Source organism: Gopherus evgoodei, chromosome 2 (genome assembly GCF_007399415.2).
Source record: "Gopherus evgoodei ecotype Sinaloan lineage chromosome 2, rGopEvg1_v1.p, whole genome shotgun sequence".
Classification (NCBI taxonomy): domain Eukaryota; kingdom Metazoa; phylum Chordata; order Testudines; family Testudinidae; genus Gopherus; species Gopherus evgoodei.
Genome location: NC_044323.1, coordinates 140,340,764 through 140,366,613, shown reverse-complemented (window position 1 = coordinate 140,366,613; position 25,850 = coordinate 140,340,764). Strand labels below are relative to the sequence as shown.

Genomic DNA, 25,850 nt, shown 5'->3' with positions numbered 1-25,850 from the left:
CCCCTAAATTAAATACATGCAGTAGATTTGTAATACTGTTGTACAATCCATAACACAGGGAGAGATTGAATTCTCAGATTTCTAAGCCAGAATCATAACAATAACACAGTTAAATAAAGTGGGCAAGGATATTGACCGCAACCATTATAGCTAGACTTTCAAACTCCTGACCAGAGTCCCGGTATAGGGACAATTACAAATAATCCAGGCAAGGCTCTGGCAAAACCCTTCACAGTTTTGACCATTGGTTTGGTTAAATATTACAATAAAAAATTAATTTGAAATCTGACCCAAGATATGTTATGATGGCTTATTTTTTCTAGTAGTGGTGTCATTCTTTTGGCCCAGAAAGTAAAAGATTTTAAATATCCTAAAATTTCCTAATCCTGCCAGATTAATTTTCCTTAACTCCGCAAACTGCTGTCTCCCTTACTCTGTAAGGTCCAGTACTTTGATAATTCCTCTTCCTTGTTTGTTACCCTCATACTCAGAATAAAGAAGCAATACATTGTAAGTAAATTAACTGCTTACGCCCCAGGAATAACCAATAGTGCATATGCTCTGGCAGTATATTCACATTATATCATTTTCAAAAAGTTCTGAATAATACACACATTCATAAAAAATAAGTCTGTTTTCAAACAACTTTCGAAACAGAAAAAAAATATTTTCAATTAATAGTTTAATATACTGTGAGTGTTTAGCCATATAATCTGTGAAAAAATGCATTGGTTTAATGGTGACATATTCAAGATGTTCTTTGGGCAGATGATTCTGCAACCAGAATGGCCATCCTGCTATACAATGATCCATCTGAACAAAAGAAGCATGTGTTTAAAACTAAAATGCTGTAAGGGCCCTATCCTTCTGAACAGTAAATTTAAATGCTCATCACATCATCTCACATAAATAAAAAATAACTGAAATGAAAACCTACTACTATGAAGAGTTCACATGAAATTTTTATCACAAAGATATGTGTTTTCTTATATATTGATCAGTACAGATAGTGCACTGTAAATGTAGCTTTTGAATTGACAACCATTTTATTTCTAAAAGAAAAATACTCTTGTTAGAAGTCTAATAAATGAGCATTTTGGTTTTTTTGTGCTGACTACACTAAATACTATTGCTTTGCTATTTTATTTTCAGGCTGTATTTCACTTGAGTCATTCTCACAGTGGTCTGCCTTTTAATATTATCAGTTTTTGAGTGTGTGGGGAACAAAGTACAGAGTATCATTGACCGCTTGTGTTAGCTTTTATGCTACAGAAGTTATTTCAAACTCCATTATGTATACATCTGCACACTCCAGCCATTACCCAGTCTCCCCAAAAATAGTAGGAAAGGAGTGGACTTTAAATGAGTACGTCTCACAAAAACAGATGTTAGTGTGCTATCATGTTATGCTCTAAAGTTAATACAGTTTCTGTTGTGTTTTCTTGGATGATTGCAATCCAATTATTTTCTTCTCTCTCAGAAAGCCCATTCACCAGATGGGGGCAATTACAATTCTGGGTTTTCGGCCTCCTTTTGACATGGGTGTTGGAGTAGCTCTGACTCAATTTGTGAACACCACTATGGATAACACAGTTATCTCCTGGGCTAATGATTCCCTCTGAGAATTCAGCAGAAAGGTGTGACATTGCCCACAGCAGTACATTTCATTAAATCATATTTCGTAGTATATACAAAAGGAAGAGATTCACTGGGAAAGTCTGAGGATGCTCTCAGATGCATGGAGACAATGCACATCTCAGTGGCATCAAGCTAGATTCCGATTATGCAGTATATGCCTCATTTGGTAGCATTTTATATGTGGTTGTTAACCTCACTGGTACATTACAGGAGCATTTCTGTGAAGTTACATATTATATCTACATAAGTGTCAAAAGAAGTCATCATGATCAATATTCTTACAATGAGTACTAAAGAGAGAGCAAAAGATTTGCCATTTACTATATTATATTATTTATTATTATAATGTAATTTCCCTTATATCTATATTTTGACTATTTTCTAAAGAAACACAAAATGAATAGGAGCTCCATATACATACCCAGGATAGAAGTTGCCCTCAATACTGTATGCATGTCTGAAGTTAGTTGGCATTATGTATACATTGATTTTCTACAGTTATTCCCTTTCTTTGTCAAAAATATTTCATGTGATTGCTGCAATATAAGTGAGAGATCCAGCTTGTGGAGTAACCTTGGAATTCTTCCTTCTTGGGTCAGTGGGGATGAGAATGTTATGGTAGTAATATGCTTGACCTTTGGAAGTAGCATAGTAGACCCACATGTTGTCTGGTTAATTGAGCAGCAATGACAACAAATTTTAGGGGAAGCCATGCCTTCTTCCTGGGCAGAAGGACTGGGTCTGTTCACAGGTCTGAAGAGAATAAGGGATCCAAAATATATTGTGGCAGGATCAGAATCAAATAGAGGAAATAAAGAAACTCCTTGCAAGTAGATTGATTTAACTGACTGATGTGTGTGTATATATAATATATACACCTCTACCTTGATATAACACTGTCCTCGGGAGCCAAAATATTACTGCGTTATATTGAACTTGCTTTGATCCACCAGACTGCGCAGCCCCGCCCACCTGGAGCACAATCATTGCTTGAGACATCTCTGAGAGGCTTTTTCTCCTGTTCATTTCATGTTGGTTCCAGTTCACTTCCCAAACAGTTTCCAGTACAGATCTTCATCCCACAGCTTGCACTGCTTGTATTTTCCATAGGGACAGCAACATGCACATTAGTTATAACACAGTATGTGGAATTTAATTGCTACAGATGCAATTTAGTGTTGCAAAACTAATCTGGTTTTAGCCAGATTAACCTGTTTACATTAATATCTAAGGCCCTAAGGAATTGAATGGTTATGTTACTATTTGCACTTCAGCTGTGTCACTTTGTTCCAGATGGATACTGAGGAAATTAGAAAAATAGCCTCAATACATTACAACTAAAACTCAGCAATTGGCATTGTAAAATGTTCTATTTTATTGTAATTATTAATTTATTTATTCTAAGAAGAGGTTGTGTTATCATTTTAATGTTAATTCACGTTAAATTAATTTTGGGCTTGGTATGTGGGATAAAATATATTTTAGCATATGGTAATCTGCAAATATAATATTAGTTTAATGGTGGAATGAACTGCATATAATTTAGTAGCATGGAGAAATCAGCCTTTGTTTATTAACTCCTTGTTAGCTGTACTGTGATTTAATAGAGTTTGGCTGTGAGTATGGGTTAGGGGGCACACATTTTTTCTAGTGGACAATGAGAAACTGAGCTGTTCTGTGGTGAAAGGCAGGTGCGTTGAGGGTTTGTGTGTGCTTAAAGAAGAAACAGCAATATAATTTCTTTGCAAATTCAGAATAAAAATAAACTCTGAAGTGCTGAAGGACGGAGGAAAGTTGGAAGGGGATGCTGGCTGGGAGCCTTGTTTAACAATGACAAATCAGAGGTTAGGAGGACACATGATGTTTGAATGAAGAAATTGTAAAGCTTGCTCCTAGTGGAACTAAACCCAAAGTAATTTTGGAGTCCTGTAAAATATAAACTGAACATTCTAAAGTTTTTTCCTGCATCTCAAATTTGTAATATATGTAATTTGTTAAAATATATTGTAATCACAAAATAGTTAAACTCTCCTTATGAATCCTTACTTGGATTCAAAGTAATAATCTCAGTTTGGAACAATTTTCAATTCCCACTCCCTGCTGTAATTGGAGGTACAGATGCTTTGCTGCCCCTCACATCATTGTAAACCCCTGACTCAGTCTCCCCAGCAGAAGGAAGCACCATTAGTGTAGACTCCAATGCAGTTCTCTTAACACAGGAAAGGTGAGAGAAAAGACACCTGCATCCCTCTGGAGCCTGATTTACTGAAGGCAGCTGCACTTCATTACTAATGAAGGAACTTATAAGAGGCAGTTCCTAGGGAAAAGAGACTGCCAGGGGAACAGTTCTTTGTTTTCCCCAGGTGCTCAAGCAAATCTCAGAAAACAAGCCTAGGTGTGTATGTAATTTCATTTGTTTGTACACATGTATGTCATGGTTTATTTGAGAACCCAACAGAGATGCACTGGATGTAGTAAAAATCAAAATGAGTTAAAATTTTTCAGCTTCATTGATACACAAAGCAATAATTCAGTCCTATCTGAGGAAGGCTTTTGTTTCTGTTTTGTTTTAGTGGAACTTCTAATCAGGGACTTGAACTGGAACCCAGCCACAAAATATTGTTCAACTCTAAAAACCTCCATCTTATTTTGTTAATGTAACACTAATGCCAACATGAAAAAAAAACCACTCTATTAAAAACAGTATTGATAGCACTGCTGATATCTAATATGAATATTGCCTGATACTTCCTGTTATATGACCCTGTCTTCAATTGCTTATAATTTTGCCGAACATAGGCTGAAATTTTCCATTTTTGCCTCAGGCTTTTTTCCCCCCAGCTACAATGGTCCAATTGTTTGTGAGAATGAGCCTAAAGGAAAAAAAAATTCTTTAAATCTAGCTTTAATTTGAGAAGCTCTAGTGTTTTGGGGCAGGGACTTGAACATTCGTAGGGTGTGGATGGGTACTCCCAAGTACCAGGGATGAGCCTTTTGCTGTCCAGGAAATATCTGGCCAAATTTGGCCAAGTTTTAAGTCTTGGAAAAATTACAATTCACACTTGCTCACTAGGGTAGGATCTTGCTAAAACGTAGCAAGTGAATTCTCCAAATATTCCTTCCATACTGGGCATATCCCTGTGTAGGACTGAATAGACATTCCCTGCAATTGCTGATCTGGGCTGCTGAGGATTGGGCTCCAGAACTGAGAATATGAGCCTATCTTTCCTGTGATCACAATGTCCTGCCAGCAAGATGGAAAAGTTGTCTGATTGGAATGCAGAGTGGGCAAGAACTGGTCCTTGAGGAGGGATTAGGGGGAGTAGAGTGGCACAACGATCCTTGGGAAAGGGAGACTTGGACTACAGTCTGATGTGGTGTGAGAGGAGGACTGGGACTAATTTTAGTAATGACACAGACTGGAAACCAATGTTGTGAAAGAAACAAGGTGTGGAGGGAATGGGAAACAGATATAACAAGGAACTAGGATGAAGGGCGAAAACCGGGCCTGCCTGGGCAAAGAGACTTGGACAAGGAATTGGGGACTAGGAGTGGTGGGAGAAGACTGGGAGTCAGAAGGGGCTGCAACTTGGATGGGAAGTATGTAGGGGGATACTAGCACTGGCTGGGTGAGGACACTAAGACTGGGATGAGAAGCCTGAGGAGTGGAGAATGGGACTGGGAGGAAGAAGGGAAGAGACAGGATTGGGACAGGGATAGAATGAGAGGGGAAGAGGCAGAAAGGCTTCAAGCTTGGTGGGAGTGGGCAGAAGAATCTGTTGCTCACAAGAGCACACCCCCCTCGGAGCCCAGAATAAAATCCAGAATTCCTGAGTCTCATTATTTCTCTGCTGTCAGCAAGTATCTGTGAAACACAATGGCAAAGAACCTCATCCCCCTCTACTTCTGGTGCATATAGAGGATGACAATGTACTACTACTGTGAGTTACTCTGCTGGCTCAGTTGGTAGGGAGCTCTGTGTGGGATCTGAAAGTTTCAATAATGCTGGTGTCCCATGTGGCTGTCAATGATAATACCATGTGATTAAATTACTGTCTTTAAAAATAAACAAAACTTGGGAAATTAAACACATGCAAACTGAGCTCATAGAAAAGTTTTAAATTTGCAAAGTCAGCATAGATGATGCATGCCTCCCCATACTAGGGGGTGAGGGAGCACAATCTAAAGAGGACATGTGATGGCCCCACATGCTTTCTCTGCTCAGTTACTGCGCTCAACTTAGGGCTGCCACACTCTCCTCACCCCCATGTTACCTCGGGGCTGGGGGGGGGCACTCTGTCCTCCTGCTGTGCCTGACCCTTGCATGTTTGGCTGCGCTCCCTAGCAGCCAGGCCCAGGTGGGAGTGTGAGGGAGCTGCTTCTCACATGGCTCAAGCAAACTGCTCAGAGTTACTGCTCTGCACAGTGCAACAGCTGCCTGAGAGAGCCTGGCTGGGGAGGCAGTGGTAGGCTGCCCCCCCAGCCAGGTCCAGAGGCTGGGGATGGGGCTAAGCAAGCTGGAAACATGCTGGGAGAGGGGAGGCTCTGTCTTTCTCAGCCCCCCTGTCCACGGCAGCTGGTGCAGGCAAAGGGCAGCCCGCCACCATCTCCCCAATGAGGCTCTCTCAGTCTCTGTTAGGCATATGCTGTGCTGCACGGAGCAGTGACCCAAAGTGGCTGGCATGAGAAGTGGCTGGTCCTTCCCCTTGCATTGTCTGCCTGGCCCAATTGCCAAGGATGGGCTGAGTGTGCCGGGGCAGATGTAGCAAGAGAAGGACAGAGCCTCTCTTCCTCCCCCCAGCAGACCAATCTGGGGTGGGAGCACATAACCCTGCATGCCCATCTCGTGTCACTCTTAGGTACTCAAAAGTTAGCAAATGCCACAATTACAGTTGTCTGTCTTAATTTGGCCTCCTTGGCATATGTGTTATGATAGTCTTTAATTGCATAATTATATGCTGTTTTTCCCCACCGGATCCCTGACTCATTCTGTGCACAGGATGGACCTGCTCTCGGAATGAATCAGGGTTGTGGCATAAAGGAGACTGTTGTCTCTGGGAACCATGCCTTATATATTGCAGAAGTTGGAAGTTGTATGGTGAATGAGGCAGGGGATTTCAGGAAGCATGAGGATGGTCTCATGGTTAAGGAACTTTAATGCTGCCCCGGATAATTGGATTCTATCTGTCTCTGCCACAAAGTTCCTGTGAAATACCAATCAAGTCACTTAAACCAAACCTTTAACTAATTGTATGTTCTTCATTTTATGGATACCTGATTTGAGACCCTGGTGAAGATTAACTAATTAATGTTTTTGAAGCATTCAGATACTGTAACGAGCACCATGGAAAAGCCTATGAGGAAATTAATAGTTCTTATCTTCATTGCAATAAATGAGACATCTTGAACAATGAAGATAAAACAAGATACTGAATAGCTGCACATTAATTGAGTATTGTCTATTCTGTGCACTGAATCAGGTGGGGCTCCTGTGAGGGAAAAATACTGTGTGAACATGTAATTAAAGAGTGTATTATAATGCAGACATGCAAAGGGGCTACATTAAAGTTGCACAGGCATAATAGTCTACTTACAGTAGTTATATGGCCCCCATCTCTACTTCACAGGGATATGGTGAATGAGGAAAGTGCTGTTATCCACACTGTGCAGTTGAGGAGCAGAGGCACAGACAAACTAAATGACTTGTCCAAGATCACACACTATCCTTGGCATAGTGAGAAATCAAATACTGTATGAGTGTCTAAGTCTCAGACAAAAAATGGATTTCTGGATAAAAGCCTGGGGTTTAACCTGCCTCAGGGCCTTCTTCCTGTTCCAGCAAATGGACAGGTCCATTGAGGGCCCCAATCCTTAGGGGAGGTTTGGAAAGACTGGGCCTACTGGGACCTCATAATACTGAGTGCTTGTTCTGAGCTGAAACTCTGATGAACTTGTAACCACAAGGATTCCCCTAGGTTAAAAGACTGCACTTGCCAAATCCATAGTAGAAAATTGGGTTGACTTCTGGTAAGCTTATTAGCACACCAGGCTCGTTTATTGTTTTTAATATGTTTTCTCTGTAGTACTTTGAACCTTAAGGATGAAGAAGGTTTGTTTAGAAAGAGCTGGGGGGTAACTTATATGTGTAACAATTACACTGTTATCTTTCTCTGAAGAGAGGAAGCAGGTATTCTAGGGCAAGTGGTCTGTGCTGAGAAGACACAGTGAAGGAATGGGAACTCTCCAGCCTGGGAAAACCCAGAGGCAGAAGGGTGAGAGAGACGCATGTCTCCACCTAAGAGAGGCAACAGCTAGAGAGCTGAAAGCCAAGTTCCCGTGGTGAACCACTGATGGGAAATTACAAGTTCAGTTGCCCTGAACTGTGACAATTACAAAATCATTCAAATAAGCAGGTGCAGCCTTTCCCTTTCTGTACCCAGCTTGATGAGAAATAAAGCTTGCTCCTAAATTATTACTTTCAGTAGTTACACATTAGTGCCACACGGATCTTGATAGTGATAACCTAGTTCTGGACCTGAGATTTTTAAATATTGAACTGAAATCCCTGTGTGTTGTGTATACATTCACTTTAATTAGTGAGCTAGCAATTCAGATGGCAGGTCTCTGAAATAGTATGGCATTTATTTAGAGGTTTTAAAATTAGTAGTGGAAAACTGATATTAGCTAAGAGAAGTTTAAACTACAACTATTAACATTGTGCCTTCAGAAACTTAATCCTTTTTATGATATCTTGAGGATTATAAAAGAAAATTAGACATATAATAGCACTAATGGAAGAAAAATGTTTGTCTTAACAAAACAAGGACACCTTGCTCACTCTTCTGCTAAATCAGTCATACGCTAAAGAAATAGACCAGTAAAAGATGGAAGAGCCATCATAAATCATCCTGAAGCCAAACTGTTGTTAAATATGTCAAGAAATGAAGCCTACTGACTTGATAAAGGTGACATTTCAGATTTACTCTTCAGCTATTATTTTCACTTTCTTGTTTCTCAGAACAGGTACAAATTTAAAGAAATAAAGACAGGGATGGGGTGAGAGGGGAATGAAAGAAGAAAACAAAGCGTACTGCAGCACTGGTCTGGCTTCATCTTGAAGTGAACAGATACAATATATATTCTGAATTTGTCCTGTTGAGGAATTTTTCCAAATAAACAATATTGGGTAAAATCTTCACAAGAGCCTAAGTGATTCAGGGCCTAAATCTCATTTTCAGAAGAGACTTAGGCCTTGCCTACATTACACAGTTTTGTCAACAAAATAGTGAGGTGTATGCATTGAAATGCTCCTCCTGCTGATGTAACTCCCCTGCTATGCCGACATAATATAGAAGCCCAAGTCTCATTGCAAGTCAAAGGAGATTTGATTGCTCAGTGCCTAGGTCATTTTTTAAAAATGAAGCTAAGGCTCCTAAGTCACGTAGGCACCACTGAAGATGTTATCTTTTATTTTTGAATGGCTCATCTACAGAGAAAGGTATATATTGAAATATTTTCTAGTATTTCAATATATAGCCTGCCCAATCTACTTGTGGAATGACCTAATCACAGTTTGCTTATCTACTAACCTACTCCCATTCAAACTTCTCCATGTATATAGCAATTTGGAGGAAAGAAAAAATTTGTGTTATCCCACTTTTCGATTTCTCTAACTTTTAGAATGTTGTTTATTAGACTGTAATCTCTATAGGGCAATCTCTTTATTTTTTGTTATGTCCAGCACAAGGCAATTATCAGTGACAAATGAATAGTTGAAAGCCTTGTTTTCTGAGACACAGAAGCAGACTCAGAATGGCCAAGATTTCCAAAAGTGATTAGTGATTTTAGGTGCCTCAGTTTTGCTCTGTCTGAGACTCTCTGAAGGGACCTGATTTCCAAAATGCAGGTGCTCAGCACTTTCTAGAAAATCAGGCTCATCCAAGGGGTCTTAATTTGTGCACCCAGTAACTCAGACACCCAAAATCATGTAGTCATTTGTGAAAATCTTGACTCTGTGTCCTGCATGTGGAAATGCTCTTTTATGAGCAACCATGTCTGTGTAGTTTATAGGCGGAAGAAAATGTCTTGGGGAAGGGGGACACAACAACAACAAAAGGACTTTAGGGATAAATGATTGTCTTAGGCAGATGTGCCACAGAGGCTCTCAGAGCTCATGTGCTTTAATGACCTAAAGCTGTTTTAAGCTAGAATATGGTCACTATTTATTCTTCTTTCCTTGTGTCTATAGTTTGTTGTCTTGTTTGTAACTTTTTGAAGTTGGATTCAGTGACACTGCTTTTGGTAGTGAGACCTCAAAGGGATGGTAGTCATTGAAAGGAGTGGAAATAGGGTTGCAAAAAGTATTGGTAACTTGGCATCTGATCTTTCTGTGTATGTTATCTGTTAGGAAAGCTAAGTAACTTCAGACCTGACAAACTCATTACACCAAACACATGGTTTACAGGATATTTATCCATTAAGAGTAACATGAAAGGTATCCACAGAAACCACATAACTTGTCAAGATTCATGATTATTAGGAGATTCTTATAGGGGTAATATTCAAGGAATAATGTGTTTATATTGGCATAGTAATGAGGAGATGCTGTGTCTTGGTGATGGTGATGACTTGGTTTAGTCAAAGGAGAGTTGACACTCTATCTGTTTGGCCTGTGATTCAGTGCAAGGCTCAACTGTTCAGCCTTGTGGAATACTAAGATTTTGTATGGAAAACCACCAGAGGCAACAACAAACAACTGAAACCACCTAAAGGTAAAAAAGAAAGTTTACAACAAGGCAAGGTTTCTCCCTATTTCTCCCTAGAACAAAAATCTGTTTTCAGTATAACACGGGTGGGAGAAGGACTCTGGATCCATTCACTGAGGAGACATCTTGTGGAGTGGGGGGAGGAAGCATCATGAACGTTTGGATCCTGATTTCTGTGAAGCCAGACAGCTCTGCAACAGACTGAACTTTCGGGTGGGCAGACCTACTTTATTAAATAGGAAAGGTAACTATTGATAAATGTAGATCCAGTTTGCATTTTACTATTTTGTGTTGTAACCAGTTGCGTCCATCACTTTCTCTCATTTCTAGTTTTTTTTTTCTTAAATAAACCTACTTCAGTTTTCTTGTAAGTGTTCACAAGTGATGTGTGGTTCACAGGAGTGGTGGTATAAGGTGAAACAGGTAAACTGGCATACACTGTACCTTTGGGGGAAGAAGATTTGCAATTTCTGTGAGTAGCCAGTACCAGGGACTAGATATCACAGGAGAATGATTCAAAGAGACTCAGGGATAGTGGTGTCCCTGTTGTTAACCTGTGAGGTGATGTTAGGGCTGGCATAGCCTAGAGGAGAGTGCTCAAGTGTCTCTATGGCTGGTGGTGTCAGGACCTGTCTGTCATCCATCTACCACAAGAAAGATTCCCTCTCACTAGAGGCAGGGTTAACAAGGTGACTCACAGTCCTGGGTATCCCAAGAACCCTAACATCCCTATTTTACAGATAGGGAATCGTGGCAAATAAAAATAAGGACTTGTCTACAGTAAAGTTCCATGTTGACCCTGCTGGCATGAACTAAGAATAATATGAATTAGATAGCTTTTAATGTGTGCCAACAGGGTCTGGGTTGGGCAGTTAGAGTGCAGCACATTCTATAAATGACATCCCTCTAATGTACTTTATTGTGTCATGTAGACAAGCCCTAAGTGATTTGCCCAATGTCACACAGGAATTCAGTGGCAGAACAGGCAATTTAAATCCAGATTTCCAGAGCCCCTGCCTAGTGTCCTACCCATTGGACTATCTTCTAGTCCTTTTTTCCTTTGAGCCACAGGGATACATTATTTCTACTAGGGATGGTTTAGCAGTATGCACGGGGAAAAAAAAGACCAACTCCATCATAAGCAGGGAAATTACCCCAAGCCTACCTTCTACTTCATGGAAAAAGTCTTAACAAGGCCTCCCAGGAGGTCTCTTCAGCACACCACATATTGCAATGAGGCTGGAGAGAGAGGCGGAGACATCTATATTTTTTTACCAAGGGTCAATTTGAAACAGAATTCTCATCTTGGTGATGCTGTCTTAGTTTAAAGTTGAAAATCCTCTTCTCTCCTTTATGTTATTGGAAGGGTGGGGGAGAAATAATGCATACTAAAGGGCAAGGGAAAAGTCTCAGCTGTGCAAAAGAATACTGCACAAAGACATTCTTTTGAATTTCTGGTTCAGGGCCTGAAATTCAAGACCAGAACAGATTGATTTGTATGAATCTGTGAAGGTCTTATCTTGCAGGTACTGTAGAAAATGTATCAAAAAGCAGAAAAAAGAGGTACCCAAAACATTTTGTGCAAGTTTCTTTCTTTCAGTAGTTGCTTTACAATGGAATCTGAGGGTTTCAGGTTTTGCTAATATAATCCAACTCATTGTCTTCCCTTAATTAACCCAGCTCACATTTTCCTTTAATAGTTTGCAGGGTAATTTGCACATAACATGTAGCAGGACAAGCATATAATTTGTTGACACCTGTGAGCAGGGGAATATTTCATTGCTGGTACATCATTCTTACCTCCTACAGTTTACCTGTGAGATTCAAGATTCTCCTGACTGAAAATATACCTGAATTTTCATTCTGACAGCTAGTGCTAACCTTCTTTGCCCTTTGTCGCCCCCTTCTCCCCCCCCCCCCCCCCCCCCCCCCCCCCATCGCACTCCAGCCCAATAAAAATGAGTTCAATATTGTTCAGTTCCATGACTCTGCCAGTGGTTTTGGAAGGTTTTGATATCCTAAAATATTTCATGCATAGAATCAGCCTGGTACAGATAATTTTTAAAAGTTCACTTCTTTGGTAGACTAGTAAAACTGCCTTTAGCAGTGGCATCTTTACAGAAAAACTTACAAGGCTGAAGTGAGGAAGGGGTTGAGCCCTTTCAACCAGTATTGCTCAGTCTGTTAATTTCTTACCAGTGTTCTGGGCTTGGACAACAACTACACACACAGTATTAAAGAAAGAGAATGAGGAGGGAATTTTCCCTGTTATCTCCCCGTAGCATCGAGTAGGCTTCTTTTGGACATTGCTGGGACAGCTCTGTTGACTTTAGAGCCTTATACCAGAAGTGGATTTGGAAATATCTGCCTCAATGCAGCTTTTCTTCAGGTTTAGAAAGAAATTAGAGCACTCATGTGCTTTCTGAAATAAATTCTACTCGCTCAAAAATTATGACACATAGTAGTCTATCAATCAAGGCAGAATTATCAACGATGCCTGTGAGAATTCTCACTATTTCACCAAATGGGCCAATATCTTGATCCTAATATTCCAGATTTCACAAAAGCCAAATCCAACTTGGTGAGTGTTTTAGCTTTATAAGCACTACAAGACTGAGCACTCTGAGCATTATAAATTAAGGGGAGGATTACTTACAGAAGAACAGATTCTCCCCTTGATAATACAAACACCATTCCATTTAAGTCTGTGAGAGATGTGCATTTATCTGAATGCAGAATGTGGCCCAAAGGAATAAAAAATGAGATATGTAAGAATAGAATGATGTCCTTTGAGGACTAGATGGTTGTGCGCACACTCTTTCTCACTACAACTTTCTCTCCCTCCCCACACATTTTTATTTTTATTTTTCAGACTTAAAAAAATGAGTTCAGAGTTATGGTATTTTATAATGTTTTGATTTGATCTTAATCGTTAGGCCAGGTCATCCGCTTGCTTCAATCTGTGTAGGTACACTAGCTACAGTGGAGCTATGCTAATTTATATTAGCTGAGAATCTGGCCTTTAATTTTGTTAGAATTTTCCCAGCAATGTAAATACATACAGAACACAGTGTAAATTATGTGCAACATCAACCATGCATAGCTGATATAACCTCACTGAAAAACATCAAGTGATTACATATGTCTTTTACCTTTTATAAATCACAACCTCACGTGCCTTCCAAATACAAAGCAGAGTTTCCAAAGAAGGAAGTAAGTAGAAGGGGTGATAAGAAAGTGTCTGTGTATCTGAAGCTGACTTGACACAGCATAAATGAGAGTGTTACAATCTCCCTTAACAATCTCATTTTACATTATACTCTATGTCCTAAAATGGTTTGTAAAAAGAGGTTTGAAAGGAAATTATACACTAATGGAAAGGCACAAATTAGAGAGGCAACTGGAAAGCAACAACTTGTGTTGCATTAATTGAATTAATAACATTTGTTGGTATTCTCTACACATTTTACTCAGATTCTGCAAGGAAAGTTAATAATGCCAGATATTTAGTGCTAACACATACTAGAAGAACACAAGTTGTGCTATTCAAGGAAATGTAGTGAGTATCAGAATGAGTCAGTACTTGAAATCAGAAAGTCTGTTCTCCAATTTATCACCATTGGAGGAGAATGTGAGGATTGGGACAGATGTTGATAGCTGTATTCTCACTTTGGTCAGCACTGTACGTTGTACAAAATTCACTCTCCTCTTACCAAGCTGATGTTAATAAAAACCTTTCAATCCATCAGATAATGATTCCCTTCTGCCAGAGAACACATATTTGTTTTTAATGTAGATAACCAGTTAGGTAGTTATAAGCAGGGATCCTAGTTTTCCATGGTTTAGAACCCCCCAAATTCTCCAATTAAAAGAAACCTAAAAATCTACTTTTTTTGCGATTAAAATGAAACATTGAACTTTGTTTTCCCTAGCCATAATATATTTAGGTGTTAGTTGAACACAATGTTCTATCGATATACAGTAGAACCTCATTTATCTGAGCCTCCAGCTCTCCATAGTAACTGAGGCCCAATGGCCTAGAACTGACTGCCTGAGCCCCACTGCTGTAAGAGCCTGATAATGGAGACGGCTAAACAGAGTTCTGCTGTATGAGTTCAGAGATGTCTGAAATGGGTAAGGAAAATGCTATTCTCATAAGGCAAGGAGTGAAGCAAGCGGTTTTTATAGAAAATGTAAAAACTAAAGATTTTTCCTCTAAAAGCTCAAATTCTGCATTTTTCCATGGTTTTTCTGTGGCAAATGGATTTTTAGGCTCCCTTTTTATGAATTTAGTAGTGGCAAACCTGGATAAATAGCTTTTTAGCCTTCACTTTTAATACAATTTGGTATTTATTTAAGATTACAAGTTTTTTTTGGTTGTTTTTTGTCCTATTCAAAGGATGGAATAATTACATATTTTAAATAGATATGCTAGCAGTAGTTAAGGTACTAGACCATTCATAGACTCATAGACTTTAAGGTCAGAAGGGACAATTATAATTATCTAGTCTGACCTCCTGCACAACACAGGTCACAGAATCTCACCCACCCACTCCTGTAACAAACCCCTGACTTATGTGTGAGCTATTGAAGTCTTCAGCTTGTGGTTTAAAGATTTCAAGGTGCAGAGAGCCACCAGCAAGTGACCCATGCCCCACGCTGCAGAAGAAGGCGAAAACCCCCCAGGGCCTCTGCCAATCTGCCCTGGAGGAAAATTCCTTCTCAACCCCAAATATGGCAATCAGCTAAACCCTGAGCGTGTGGGCAAGACTCACCAGCCAGACTCCCAGGAAAGAATTCTCTGTAGTAACTCATATTCCACCCTATCTTGTGTTCCATCACAGGCCATTGGACATATTTACCGCTAATAGTCAAAGATCAATTAATTGCCAAAATTAGGCTATCCCATCATACCATCCCTTCCATAAACTTATCAAGCTCAGTCTTGAAGCTAGATATGTCTTTTGTCTCCACTGCTCCCCTTGGAAGGCTTTTCCAGAACTTCACTCCTTGGATGGTTAGAAACCTTCATCTAATTTCAAGTCTAATCTTCCTGATGGCCAGTTTATATCCATTTGTTCTTGTGCTCACATTGGTACTGAGCTTAAATAATTCCTCCCCCTCTCTGGTATTTATCCCTCTGATATATTTATAGAGTGCAATCAGATCTCCCATCAGTCTTCTTTTGGTTAGGCTAAAGAGGCTAAGCTCTTTGAGTCTCCTTTCATAAGACAGATTTTCCATTCCTTGGATCATCCTAGTAGCCCTTCTCTGTACCTGTTCCATTTTGAATTCATCCTCCTTAAACACGGGAGACCAAAACTGCATACAATATTCCAGATGAGGTCTCACCAGTGCCTTGTATAACAGTACTAACACCTCCTTATCTCTACTAGAAACACCTTGCCTGATGCATCCCAAGACCACATTAGCTTTTTTCACAGACCTATCATATTGGCGGCTCATAGTCATCCTATGATCAACCAATACTCCAAAGTCCTTCTCCTCCTCTGTTACTTCCAATTTATAACAAAAAAAAAATCTTGTTGTTAATCCCTAAATGCATGACCTTGCACTTTTCAAACTCCATTACTTTATAATGGATAATACAGGGGTCAGCAGATTAAGTGACTTTCCTATAGAAGAAAGTGAAAAAGTAGTTACGTTTTAGGTGGCAGTAAAATAAGGCTGGGGAGGCATCTGTCACTCAGCTGCTATCTCCAGCTTCCAGTTATTACAAATGGTATTGTGCATTGGGCCATATGGGATGACTTATGAGTGGTGGGATCTGAACCATAATCAGTGAAGTAAAACTTAATCATATTGCCTTAGCTCATCAGTATAGATGTTTCAGACAGTGCTCAAGGCATTGCTCCAGCAGTGCTGACTCAGTTTGATGCAAGTCTTAAAAAAGGCAACTGATACAAATATTGTTTTCATGTACTTGCTGGTACCATGACAGAGTTGAAGAAGATCACTGACTGAAGGGAGATCCCTATGGAACTCAAGCAGATGAGTTATGATGAGGTAACCCACTGCAGATTAAGTAAACTTGTGCACAGAACATTACAGCAGCCAGGGCGGATTTTTTTTTTAGGCCAGTACTAACAGAATACAGATGCATTACATCGTGTTATATGACATGTTATATTAAATATTATTTTACATAATATTGTATGTTTGTGTATATTTTTCAGCTACACTCCAATTCTGACAAAGGTGATGGATCAGTTAAGTACATCCTTACTGGAGAAGGGGCTGGAACTATATTTATTATTGATGACACTACAGGAGACATCCATTCAACCAAAAGTCTAGATCGAGAGCAGAAAACACACTATGTGCTGCATGCTCAGGCTATTGACAGACGGACGAACAAGCCACTCGAGCCTGAATCTGAGTTCATTATCAAAGTGCAAGACATCAATGACAATGCACCAAAATTTACAGATGGACCTTACATTGTTACTGTGCCAGAGATGTCTGAAATGGGTAAGGAAAAGATGTTATTCTCGTAAGGCAGCTAGATTTTAATGAGTGAAGGTACCAGTTCCTGTTCCACAGAGTTATTAAAAAGTATTTTCTTTATCATTAGTTATACACAAAGGTCAACAAAAGCTGGAAGGTTGTAGTAATAACAAGGCAGCAAGCTTTCAAACTGAACATCACTTGTTAGTTTTCTTTAACTGTCTGTCCATAGTACACTCATACAATACATTATACATGCCAGCAGAAGAGGAAATGCTGTGCTATTCTTAAATACTTCAATAGTTTTGCACTCCTGGGTAACTGCACTTTGGGAAAAAAAAATTACATTGTTACATTCCTGTACAACTACAGTGTTTATTTTCAGAGACATTTGTCTGTGTAAATAATCTATTCAATTTATGGAGAGAATAAAACAAATGAAAGGAAAAATAAATCTCCAGTTTATTTTAGACCACAGCCTGAGATTCATTTGCAGTTATTTTTCTTTTATAATGTAAGATAAAATGTAGCTCAGCTTTGTATTACCCTATGACAGTTTTACCTTAGGTATTAATTATATGTTCATGCATTTTGCTGCTGCTTGATCAGTGCTCTATTTAAAGCAGCAGCAACATGCTAGCAGTTGCTGTTACTTATTGGTCCCCCAATAATACAATTGATTTAGATTTTTTTGCACAGTGCTAGATAGATAGATTTTCTTTTCTCATGCAGGATGGACAGATCCAAAAAAATATTTTTTTTAAGAAGCTCAGCTATTATAAGCATTTCCCTCCTGAAGCCTGCTGCTTTCACTACGGAACGTGTGATTGGGGACAGTTACCCACACTAGTTAAAAAAAAGAGAATAGCAGGAAGTCCAAGACAAGATAACCCTCCGGAGTCAATTTACATAAAACATATATTTGTTCACTTCTACTGACTCTCTTTCTCAAGTCAGAAGGTGTTGGCTGAACTTTTGCAACAAATGGAATTTATAAACGCCAACAGGAAAAAATATCAAGTGAACTGAGTAACCAGCCTCTCATAAAAAAGTGATTATTTTTGATTATATGTTTGGAGAGAAGCTGGTATGATTGAATCCTGATGTGTTTATCATCATTCAGTCACACGGAATTATGAATGGTTCATCATAATGGGCCAGATGCAGCAAACCCAATATCAGGAGTGCTTTGTATGAGTCAGGAAAGCAGAGAGAAGAAGTTTTGTTTTTATGAGAGGTAATTTTAGGGCATTTAAAAGCTTAGGTATGGAGAGCTTACTTTGTGGCTGGGAGCTCTTTGTTAATTCTCTGGCTCACTGGCATTTAAGATGTAGAGTACTGTAGTAGGAGACCAGCCCAGCAAGTGTGAAAAATCGGACGGGATGTGGGGTAATAGAAGCTTATATAAAAAAATACCCAAAAATCGGGACTGTCCCTATAAAATCGGGACATCTGGTCACCCTAAGTAGGGGATGGGCATCACCTGCCATCATTACTATGAGCCAGTTGACGCATAGGTCTCATCAAGTTTGTGACTCTAATCTTGCTGTGGGAGTGGTCCGGGCACATAGCTAGTCCCTTCACATTTTCCTTCATCACATGCATGTAGTAAATTACAGCATATAAAATATTAGCCATGTGGGTTGATATCACCATTGTAGGTGGGACCAAACTGTTACATCATGTTCCTGAAATATTCAACAACCATAGCCAGGATTGTAGCAGTTTGAAAACATGAGACTGATTCTCCTCTCCCTTTACATTGATGAAAAACAGCCATTGCACCAATAATTTAAATGGACTTGCACTGGTGTAAGAGAGAGGTGAATTAGCCCCATTGGTTAAATACAGTTCTTTCCCATCTACCCTACAAGACCAGATTATTTTAACTGTCCAGCCCAGCACAGTAACTATCATAATGTAGCAAAGAGTCCTGTGGCAGCTTATAGACTAACAGACGTATTGGAGCATGAGCTTTCGTGGGTGAATACCCATTTCGTCAGATGTTTACTGCTTTTACAGATCCAGACAAACACAGCTACCCCTCTGATACTTGATTATCATAATGTAAACAGGATCTAAATCTCTCCCTCCATCTCCTTCCTTTCTCCTGGTTCTATTGCTTTTGGCTCCATCCCCATTTCTCGCCTCCCTATTGTTTCATTCCTCCTTAGGTCAGGGAACAATCCCCTTGTTATATCCCTTGGTTCTTCTCTCCCCCCTTCCCCACTTATTCTTTTTTCTCCAGACTTTCTTTCACCCTCACTATGCCATAGAATCCCACTTCTATCTTGCTCAGCATTGCTAACCCCCCTCGCTATGTTTCTCTTCCACAGAGTATCTGATCTATTCTGTAGGTCTCCATTTGTTTCTCTCCCCAGTTCTTTCCTCTTTCTAAAAGTCTCTCACTAATCCCTTAGAAGTACCCTTCTCTCTTCCTAATAGCTGAATGTCCAAGCCTTTGGTCAGTCTTCCCCTTCATGTCTTTCTGCCTCTAAGTGTTCTTGATTCCTTCTTTTGGTCTCATGCTAACTTTTGGTCCCCTTCTTTCCACCCCTTCCTGTGGTCTATGTCTCCCAGCCTTGATTCCATAGTCTTTCTTTTTCAGCAGTCTTTCCCCCATATTTGGAATCTTTCCCTCAGTCCCTTTTCCTTCTACTACCCTGCTTTCAGCTTAAAGCACTCTATCTACCTTCTCTCCCAGCTCAAGATATCACCATAAATCCTCTCTATCTGCTCTGCACTTTTTATCAGCCACTCTAACTGGCCAGTGTTTGAACTAAAATAGCTCTTCAGGTGACTGGTAAGAGGCTTTCTAACTGGCTTGATATCATTTAAAGCAAAAGGTACACAACTACTTTGCTTCCAGTTGTTTTTCCTGTCTGAATCCATGACTCCTTCATGGATGCTGACTACTTAATTGATCTATTGTTTCTGTCCTGGAGCTGGCAAAATTTTTTTCCACTCAGAGATACTAACAAGTAGAGAGCCAGGTTTTATTCTGATGCTTTGAATCCATACCTGCTATTCCCCACAACCAAAATATATGAATTCTCTCCCACCCCCAGGAAGAAATATAATCCCTGGATGTAACGTCTCTAACGCCTGGTCTACACTACGAACTTGAGTCAACATAAGACACATTAAGTCGATCTAATAATGTATGTGTCTACACTACTGAGTCCCTTTTGCCAACCTATGTAGCCTGGAAAGTTGGCTTCTGTATTCCACCTCCACGAGAAGGGGAGTGCTTGATTTGACATCCATGGGTTGACATGGGGATAGTGTAGACTCTGTTGTGTAATTCAAATGAACTGTCCTCCAAGGAGGTGTCCCACAGTGCTCCACTGTGACCGCATGGAGAGCACTTTCAATTCCATTGCACATCAGCCAGTTACAAAGGAAACAGCTGCTCTCCTGTTAAAACCCCTGGAACTTTTGAATTTTTATTTCCTGTTTGATCAGCATGGAGAGCATGCCAGCATAGCCAATGATGGAGACTCAAGTCTGCAAACATGCTCCAGCATAGAGTACAGGAGGTTGTGGATCTTATTACTGTGTAGGGAGAAAAGTCTGTACAGGCAGAGCTCCGATCCAGAAGAAGAAATGTTGGCCTCTGTGATCCATCAGCGCTTGCAACACCATTGAAAAGTATCTCTTTTGATTTATTTACTCTTTCGCAAGGTGGTATGGTGCCAAGTTAGGGATATGCATTCCATCTATAGCCCCTCCGCAATTAGGGAACCCCATCACGGGAAAACCATCCACTATGTCCTGCACGTTGTCGAGAGTCACTACCCTTCTTAGCAGTAGTCTTTTGATGGCTCTACAGACTTGGATTGGTAGATTTACCCATCTCCAAATTGATGTGCCACTGACCACTAGCAGTCTGGTGTTGCAAGCTTCCACAGAGCTATTGCCACTCACTTCTCCACTGTCAGAGCAATTCTTACTTTAGTATTGCTGCACTTCAGGGCTGGGGAAAGCTCTTCACACAGCTCCTGGAAAGTGGCCTTACACATTCAAAAGTTCTGCAGCCCTGCTCTTCATCCCATAGCTGCATAACAATGTGATCCCATCAGTCAGTGCTTGTTTCCTGGGCCCAGAAATGGTGCTCAGCTGTTTCAAGGTGATGTGTGACTGTTGCCAGCAACTGAGAGTTGCTCCACACTATGTCTTCCAGCAGGGCTGCTTGCGTGGCAACACATTGTTCCATGCAGCAGCTCCTGTATTGGCTGTGTAAATACTGCAGGATAAGGTGCGAGGTGTTTGTAATGCTGACAACAACAGTGTACAGCTGAGCAGGGTCCATGCTTATAGTTCTATGGCAACCATGCAGGTAACCCAGGCTTACAAAAAAAGGCTCAAAAAAGACTTGGTTTGTTTGCCATTAATTTCAGGGAGAGGGGAGTTAAGTGCATCATGGGAGGCTAATGTCATGTTCCCATAACACCTGCGCCAATGTTTTGGTCCTATAAGGCATTGCAAGCCCAACCCAAAATTCCATTCGACTACATGCACTGTGTGTCAGTGGAAGTGCTGCTAGTGGGGATGCACTTCACAGACACAATAAGCATAGTATGGACATGCAAGATTGACTTGCTTAAATAAATAATAATTTAAAAAAAAACTGAGAAGTTCTTGTGGCACCTTAGAGACTAACAAATTTATTTGGAGATGAAGTTGACTTAACTTCGTTGTATAGACATAACCGAAGAGGCCTTTTCTGCAGATGGTATTATAACAGTGACAGTGTTATTCCTTCACGTACAGTATTGCTGTCAGGGAATGCTGCTGCCATGAAAAATACCATGGACCTGCATGAAATCTCTCCAGTTGTGTTTGGTTATTTGCTGCAGTGTCACATCACAACTATAGAGACAGCACTGCAGTTTTTGTACGTTTAGGGTTTAATCATTTTTTTTTTTTGTCTTTAGTTGCTAGTTTTATATTCATGTCCTTGAAATATCTTCCAGTCATCTCTCATCAGGCTACAAAACAGTTACTTCTGCCAGTTCTGTCTCCATAGACAAATTTCTATGACGAACACTCACCTGTTTTACTCCTCTCTTTCTTCAAATTCTATATTTTCTAATAGGGTATTACTTGTAATTAAGCTCATGATTCTCTGTCTCTTCAGCAGTCACTTTATTACCTACCCTGTGAAAAGGTTAGTAGAGAACAGATCAATGTTGTCCTCAAAGTCAAGAGCACATAAAGTATTGATTTCTTCTTCTTATCTGTAGTAGTTCACTTCTCATTGTCCTCTCATTAGTGACTCCAGGATAGAGCTTGTTTGATTCTTTTATAGATAATAAACCTCATTTCATATCAGTCTGAATTCCTGGCTTTAGTTAATTCACAGCCACGTTACAAATTATGTATCCTAATCATCAGCTTTTAGGGATTACTCAGACTCATCCAGGCTATTTTAAGACAACATTTTGAGTAATAAATCAGTGTGTTTTTTTTAACCCAGAACACTGCTAATGCTAAGGAGAGAGCATCAATATCTACCTTGTGTGGAGAAAAAACATATATATTTTTCTGTTGATGAGCTGTGTCTGAGATCATTGTTGAAGAATATATTCTAAGAAACATCCCTGTGATTCAGAGATAGCATTACATCTCACCATTTACTATAATCAGTCTTGCTACTTTTATTGCATGTTTTTGATCATTCTTTTCTTTAACATTTATTGATTTTTGCCTCCCTTTTCACACTTTTTGGTAAACTGGAAAGTAATTGTACATTGTATGCAATTTGTTTTCTTGTCAGTCTTTCCAGTGATACCTTATCAAAGTCTGTTATTGCTTTTTGTAGATTTTTTTGTCTCTTTATCTCTCCATCACCACCTTCGATTGATGGATAGATTAATCCCATGTAGATTGAATCCACTTTCAGTTTGCCATTTTGACCTTCAGCTGGAATGCTATAACCAGCTGAACTTCTTACTTTTATTTTAGTATTTGTTAAAGGTGTTTCACCAGTAGCTATTCTTGTGCTTGTTCTGATATCTGAATTTGTTGTTCTGCCGTTCAATGCAATTTCCTTGGTTCTTGAATTCTACATTACAGGAGATTTGGTGGTAATGGTTTATGAATCTCTTCCCCACCCTGACCCCACCTGTCTTTCTCATTATATAGTCATTATCAAGAATCAATTTGTGAGCATCTAGAGGAAAATAGGATGATAAGCAATAGCCAACATAGATTTGTCAAGAACAAATCATGCCAAACCAACCTAATTTCCTTCTTTGGCAGCTTTACTGGTCTGGTAGATAGAGAGGAAGAGAATATGTCTTGATACTAGAAAGGCTTCTGACCAGTCCTACATGACATTCCATGTAGAGACTGGAGTATTCACTGGAGTCAGAAGAGGTCTATCCTGGGTCCTGGTACTATTCAACATTTTCATTTGTGATTGGGAATGGAGTGCACAGTATGCTTATGGAATTTGTGGATTGGCACTAAGTGGAAGAGTTGCAAGCACTTCAGGAGGACAAGAGTAGTATTCCAAGCAACCTTAATAAAATTGGAGAATAGGTCTGAAAATCAATAAGATAAATAAATTTTGAAAAGTACTACACTTTAGAGAAGGAAAAATCAAAACACACCAAAATAGGAATAGCTGGCTAGACCAGTAGTATGGCCAGAAAAAGGATCTGGAGTTAGACGGGATCAAAAATTAATATGAGCCGACAATGTATGATACTGTGAAAGACTAATGTCTGGGGTTTATTCACAGGATGATGATATTTAAGGAAACTATAGGAGGTAATTGGGCTGCTCTACCAGGCCAGCTGTAAGGCCTCAACTGAAGTATTGTGCCCAGTGCTGGGTGACACACTTTAGGAAACGTGGACAAATTTCTGCTACTCTCTTCGACTCTCTCAATGCAAACTAACACAAGGTTTAGGAAAACAGACATCTTAAGTATGTTTGGTTTTGAGCCAAGACTGAGTGGCATAGTAGTTTCAAATAAGGTAAGCACTATATAAAGTATGGTGATCAATTGCTGTCTGTGTCCACTGCAACTAGGCCAAGAAGTAATCTGCAGCAAGGGAAATACACTTAGAATATGAGGAAAACCTTCCCAGTATAAGGATTCTGGGTATAAGGGAATGATTACTAGGGAGTTGTGGAATGTGACTGCCATAGAGTTTTTTTCCAGAACATTTTAGAACAACATCTATTGGTACCACATGAGTCTACTTGATTAGCTTCAGTGCAGGAGGATGGACTAGCTGACCTGACCTGACTAGTCCCTTCCTTCCCTACATTTCTATGAGTCTGTGTTTGTAACTATAATGACATACTTAAGTGCTTCACTGGTGCAGGCCAGAGTGTTCAGCAGTTTATAGGATTGAGCCTATTGTCTGATTCCTGGTTATCTTGTTCAGCATAAGAGAAAGAGAATGCGACGATTGTTCAGCGGACCATTCTGATGGAGACAGGACCACTTCTTCCAGTAGTTTCCTTAGGAACTGTCATTATCTGTAAATGACTGTAAATGTCAGCCAAATGAAGAATTTCTTCCAATGAACTATGTGGCTATATGTAAAACAGGACTCCATTACTGCTACCAGTAATGTTAATAAACCTCATGCAGCATGTATGATTATCTTACTCATGGACGGGTGGTGTATGTGTGCATTTGGTGCAAAGAGCTCCTGGCCCTCAGAGAATGCATACAGGCTTTGGAGACCAGAGTGGCTGAACTGGAGGAGCTAAGGGAGACAGAGAGGTGCATAGATGAGACTTTCTGGGACACAATAGAATGGTCCCTCTCCCAGTCTGACAACCTCTTTTCTGTTGAGGAGGATGAAAGTCTCAAGGAAAGAAAACACGAAACTGAAGCAGAGGGAAATGATCCAATAGTTGGGATCCTCTTTCCAGATGATGTCAAGGTATCCTGTCACAGTAAAGATACCTCTCTGGGGGAGGGAACTCCAGTTCTTAGGAAGAGACAGGTAATAGTCATGGGAGATTTGATCATTAGAAAGATAGATATTTGCATGGGTTTGCAATGACCCGGCGAACCACATGGTGACTTGCCTGCCAGGTGCGAATGCTGTTGATCACTCGAGACATCTAGATATACTTTTGTGTAGTCCACGGGAGGAGCCGGTTATTGTGGTACATGTAGATACCAATGACATAGAGAAGGATAGGATAGAGGTCCTGGAAGCCAAATTTAGGCTGCTAGGTAAGAAATTGTAGTCCAGGACCTCCATGGTAACCTTTGAATTGCTTCCAGTTCCACATGCAGCATCAGACAGGCAGAACTGCAGAGTCTCAGTGTGTGGATGAGATGATGGTGTAGGGAGGAGGTGTCAAATTTATTAGGAAATGGGGAACCTTTTAGGAAAGGGGGAGCCTATAGAGGAAGGATGGGCTCCACCTAAACCAAAATGGAATTGTTGGCACGTACAATTGAAAAAGGGTAGAACATCTTTTAAACGAAGGGCTGTGGGAAAGCCGACAGGTGCGGAGGAAAATATTCTTCAGATAGAGACATACCTTAGGGGAGGATATATTAATGGAGATGAATTGAGAGGTTTCCTTAGTGTGATAGGATACCGAGACATCATATCCAAATAAGGAGGAGATAATGGAAGATGATAAAATGTAGGTAGGATCTAATGAAAAACAGTCAAATGAAAAAGAGTCCCGTTCAATTTCATCACATCATGGCAGACAACTAAAAAGTGAAAAATTGTAAGTGTTTCTATACAAATGCTAGAACTCTAAATACTAAGATGGGTAAACATAGTTGCCTCATATTAAATGAGGATATTGATATAACAGGCATCATAGAAACTTTGCAGAATGAGGATAATCAATAGGATAAACTAATACCAGGGTACAAGGAATATCAGAAGGACAGAAGAGGTCGTTCTTGTGGTGGAGTGGCATTATATGTGCATCAAAGCATGGAGTCAAACGAAGTAAAAATCTTACATGAACCAAAAGCTC

General features: G+C 39.9%; 1 protein-coding gene across 1 annotated transcript in view; it reads left to right on the top strand.

Moving 5' to 3' along the window:
• Positions 1-25,850, top strand: part of CDH18 (cadherin 18) — a 1,009,618-nt gene that overhangs the window by 734,682 nt on the left and 249,086 nt on the right. The window contains 1 exon segment of the mRNA XM_030551747.1: positions 16,601-16,895. Coding sequence (XP_030407607.1) covers positions 16,601-16,895 — 295 coding nt within the window.